Source organism: Saccostrea cucullata, unplaced genomic scaffold, assembly GCF_032062105.1.
Source record: "Saccostrea cucullata isolate Sc308-1 unplaced genomic scaffold, CSIRO_AGI_Scuc_v1 ctg12879, whole genome shotgun sequence".
In the NCBI taxonomy this organism is placed as follows: domain Eukaryota; kingdom Metazoa; phylum Mollusca; class Bivalvia; order Ostreida; family Ostreidae; genus Saccostrea; species Saccostrea cuccullata.
Genome location: NW_026920996.1, coordinates 7,164 through 11,213, shown reverse-complemented (window position 1 = coordinate 11,213; position 4,050 = coordinate 7,164). Strand labels below are relative to the sequence as shown.

General features: G+C 34.7%; 1 protein-coding gene across 1 annotated transcript; it reads left to right on the top strand.

Annotated features, from left to right (window-relative positions):
* The first annotated feature begins 287 nt into the window (after positions 1–287).
* Positions 288–2,133, top strand: LOC134258935 (uncharacterized). Its single transcript, XM_062741532.1, has 5 exons — positions 288–837; positions 942–1,059; positions 1,249–1,389; positions 1,699–1,868; positions 2,125–2,133. Exons 1-5 carry the CDS (start codon positions 736–738, stop codon positions 2,131–2,133), a joined length of 540 nt encoding a protein of 179 aa, XP_062597516.1. The 5' UTR covers positions 288–735.
* The last annotated feature ends 1,917 nt before the right edge of the window (positions 2,134–4,050 follow it).

The window sequence follows — 4,050 nt, the reverse complement described above, 5'->3', positions numbered from 1 at the left end:
TTAATTCGAGAGAATAAGATTTTTATAAAGAATTATCGATTTTCATCACATACATGTTTGATCATTAGACCCCCGTCCTAAATTCTCGAATTTTGATTTGGGGTCATGGATTTCACAATTTCGGCAGTGGACTCAAAGCTTATTATAATTACAATCAAGACAACAGCTTGACTGCTTAGTGTCCAGGAGATTAGAAGATATCTTAGGAATAAGACTAATTTTAATTGTTTTAGTCCCAAGCCTCGGGTTCGAGAAGTCAGTTACAATTAAATTACCAATTATGTATACTTCCCCTATTCATGCTTTTCATAATTATATTCTTAATTCGGTTGAAATTGGTAATAAATAAGTGATTCAAGAAAAGAAATTGAACAGGTTCTAAAGTTGACTACCGACACATAGCGTACGACGATGGACAACATGGATAGCAATAGGGTTACCTGAATGACTCGGATGACCTGAAAAATTTGCATGAAAGAAATGGAGAAAAAAATAAAACATGTCGTGAGCATGATAATAAAATATTCCAAGGAACGCATATGTAACCTGTTTTAAAGCAGCATAAAAGGTGGACGTAAATCTAAAACTGGAGAGATATAGTCATATGTTAGAGAGAGAGAGAAAGAGAGAGAGAGAGAGAGAGGTGTTGGCAGCACCACTCTATAGTATATGTTGCAGGATATTAGATGTCGCTTCTCAATTTAGTCTTTTTTTTAGATTCTTTGTCGAAGAAGGATGGCCCAAAACAAGGCGCTTATTACCGATCTATTCTCGTCTGCTTTAGGTTTAGCTTTTTGTGGTGTTGCTACGGTAACACCTGGATTCTTTATTACTCGGGTAATTTTCATTCTTTTCTGCAATATAACAATTAAGAGAGAATACATCCGTATGTTTTACAGAGTTCAGGAAATATAAATCTCTTTACATATATTCTATTGCAGAATGGAAGGATGAGCATCTTTTACTTTAACTATAAGGAGTTTGGATCTGACTCATGGTCAACAAAGACTTACCTAGCTTATGATGAGGAGCACGATACGAATGGATCCACTCAGCTCTGTAAGTTAATCTCTCTCTCTCTCTCTCTCATATTAGTTTTGTCAGATGTATTCAACTTAAAAAATACACAGACACATTTGAAGAGCTTCGATTTTCATAGCCCTCAAAAGTGGTACCACATCGGACATAACGTATCATAGGTAATGGAATAAAAAAATCTTTAGGAAAGAAAAATGTTTCTTTTTTCAGCAATGCTAGATGTGCAGTTGGAAAGCCTACTTACTCTTGTTCTTGGTGGATTCGGTTGGTTGATTCTTTTGTCAAATACCAAGAAAACAGCGCCAATTCCACTGATGTGTTTGACTGGGGGAATATTTCTACTTGTGGCAGGTAACAATGCTTTGTCTTCCTGTGTCCCACCTCTACAATCTAAGACGTTTTGTAATTTTCGAATACCAACACTTGCCTTCATTAAAAGTGTCGCATTTGTCAGTTATAAATATTTGGAGGGACGTAAACTTTAAATGCCACAACGTGCTGAAAGACAAAAACATAGAAAATACGATCTTGCAATTTTGGACAAAACTATTACTGATGATTCAAACCAGGAAGATTTTTTTTCTGATTATGTCAGGATGAAATGTCTTGAATTTGATTCTTAACATTGTTTATTATTAATAATTAATTATCTTTTTTCAGCTACTTCTGAGTTAGTGGTTCTGGTACGATTTATAGCTTTAAATACTAGTTATAACGCTGCAGTAACAAATTCAAAAAAAAGGTTCGATAGCCTCGAGCGACCGAATGTCGAGGTTCCGATCTCCCTTATTCTTGCTGGCGTTGGTATTACCTATATTCTTATTGCTGTGGTAAGAATTTTTATTCGCAATAAGAGATACCAATTAACCACCGAGAATTATCATCAGATGTCAAATGATCCTCGGATTCAGGATTGATTCTCAACACTTGCCGAATGAAAACGAGAGATGTAACACAGAAGCCAGGGTCCAAGGATAAAAAAACCCACATAAACTTTTATTCCATAAATAACATAACTCGTATGTAGCAGTATTTCACAAAGCTTTCTATTCAAAAATGTTGACCTAGCTAATTCATATTTTCCAGGTAGAGTAGGAAAATTTTGTAGGATTTTGTAACATTTTGAAAAAAAAATATTTGCACAGTTTATTATAAGATCAGACACAAAACAAAGTCGCATGTCAAAGCACTAGAGAATATTTTTTTTATACCAACTCAAAAAAACCTGACAAGCAAAAAAAAAAAAAAAGGAAATGAAAATTCCCCGAGCACGAAAATCCTATTACATGTAAGTGGGGGGGGGTTAATTCGAACTTCAGTACCAAAATTTTTTTTTAATACACCACCTTCTTACCATTTTACCTATACTGCGATATGTCTGTGGAAAGTGGGGGGGGGGCTAAACCTACAAAGCAATGTTCAATGTCTATATAAGTATACATTTGGAAAAAAAGGAAAAAAAGTGGGGGGCTAAGTCAATACTTAGTATATATTTGGAAAAAAAGTGGGGGGGGGGGCTAAGCCCACCTAGCCCCCCGGTTCCTACGCCTATGATTTGCATAACATTCGATGCCAGTTGTGCATAAATTATCTCACGTATAAACTGTCGTTGATGTCAGAGACAAATACAGCTGATTGAAACTGATAATTATGTATAATAGGCACTCGACTTTTCACATGGCGAATATTACATTCAGTTACAATTATCGAGTAATAAACACGCCTGACAGTTGGAAATGTAATATTGTATTTTTTATTTCTATCAAAACATGTATCATTGTGTTGTGAGGTGTGTAGTATTTGTATTGTTTCATTGTTTCATCATGTATATTATTAGTAACATTAAGTTTCTTGAACATTCCAGAGTGGTCAACATGTTCGGTCATTGTTTCTAGAACATTCCTGAACTTTGTGTATGTCCAGAACTTTCCAGTAATATCATGTACTTACAACTTCTAGAATATTCTAGATTTCTAATACTGTATAAATATCCTGTCAATTCGATGAATAGATACTTTTGTCGTATGAGCACCGTTGAGTTACAACTGGGACATATTTTAACTGGGACATTGTGTGCAGCAACGGACACTCTGATGTATGTATTTTTAGATTTGTGCTAAGTTTGTACTTAATGATTTGTATATTACTGTAAATAAATTATTGTTAAGTTTAAACTGTGTTATTGATCTTTGCTGGCATTTAGGTGTTATTCAAACTGACCCATTTTAACAGATTGTTATTGATCTTTGCTGGCATTTAGGGTAATTCTGACCCATAACAGAATTGGGGGCTCGTCCGGGATAAAGAATTTCTTGCACTTTTGCAGTTCATTGTCAAAATTTTGTTAATTGAACCGTTAAATTTGATTATAAGCCAGCAAAAATCAACATGGTATTTTCGGTCACAGACTTTCTTAGTTCACCAAGTGTTCAGGTTTTTGATACATTAAAAAAGGATGACTTGATCGCGTTAGGTTTGCATCTTGGGTTAGAGGTTAAATCTTCACAGAGAAAGCAAGACATTAGAATAAAGGTTGCAAACAAACTAGTTGAAGAAAACATCTTTGGAAAATATGATCTTCCAGATTATACACTTAAATCAGAATCTTATAATATGTCAGAATTTCAGTATCAAGTAGAGTTGGAAAAAATGAGATTTGAAGAACGAGAGCGTGAACGGAAATTTGAATTAGACAAATTAGAAAGAGAAAGAGAAGAGCGAGAAAGAGAAAGACAAGAGCGAGAAAGAGAGCGTGAAATGAACTTTGAATTAGAGAAATTAAAATTACAAAACCAACCAGAACCGTCAGTTGTCAAAACTGAATTTGACGCAGCAAAAAATATCAGATTAGTTCCAAAATTTCAAGAAAAATCTGTAGACAAATATTTTCCCCAATTCGAAAAAGTCGCAGAGAATCTTAAATGGCCACGAAATGTTTGGTCAACAATGTTACAAAGTGTACTGGTTGGCAAAGCAGCTGAGGTATACTCTGCACTAGGGGTAGTTGAAAGT

Excerpts from the sequence above, each read along its gene's own strand:
- LOC134258935 (XM_062741532.1), top strand. The coding sequence starts at position 736 with ATGGCCCAAAACAAGGCGCTTATTACCGATCTATTCTCGTCTGCTTTA. Across the intron at positions 838-941 it reads CTGGATTCTTTATTACTCGG|AATGGAAGGATGAGCATCTT; the intron begins GTAATTTTCATT and ends ATTCTATTGCAG. Across the intron at positions 1,390-1,698 it reads AATATTTCTACTTGTGGCAG|CTACTTCTGAGTTAGTGGTT; the intron begins GTAACAATGCTT and ends ATCTTTTTTCAG.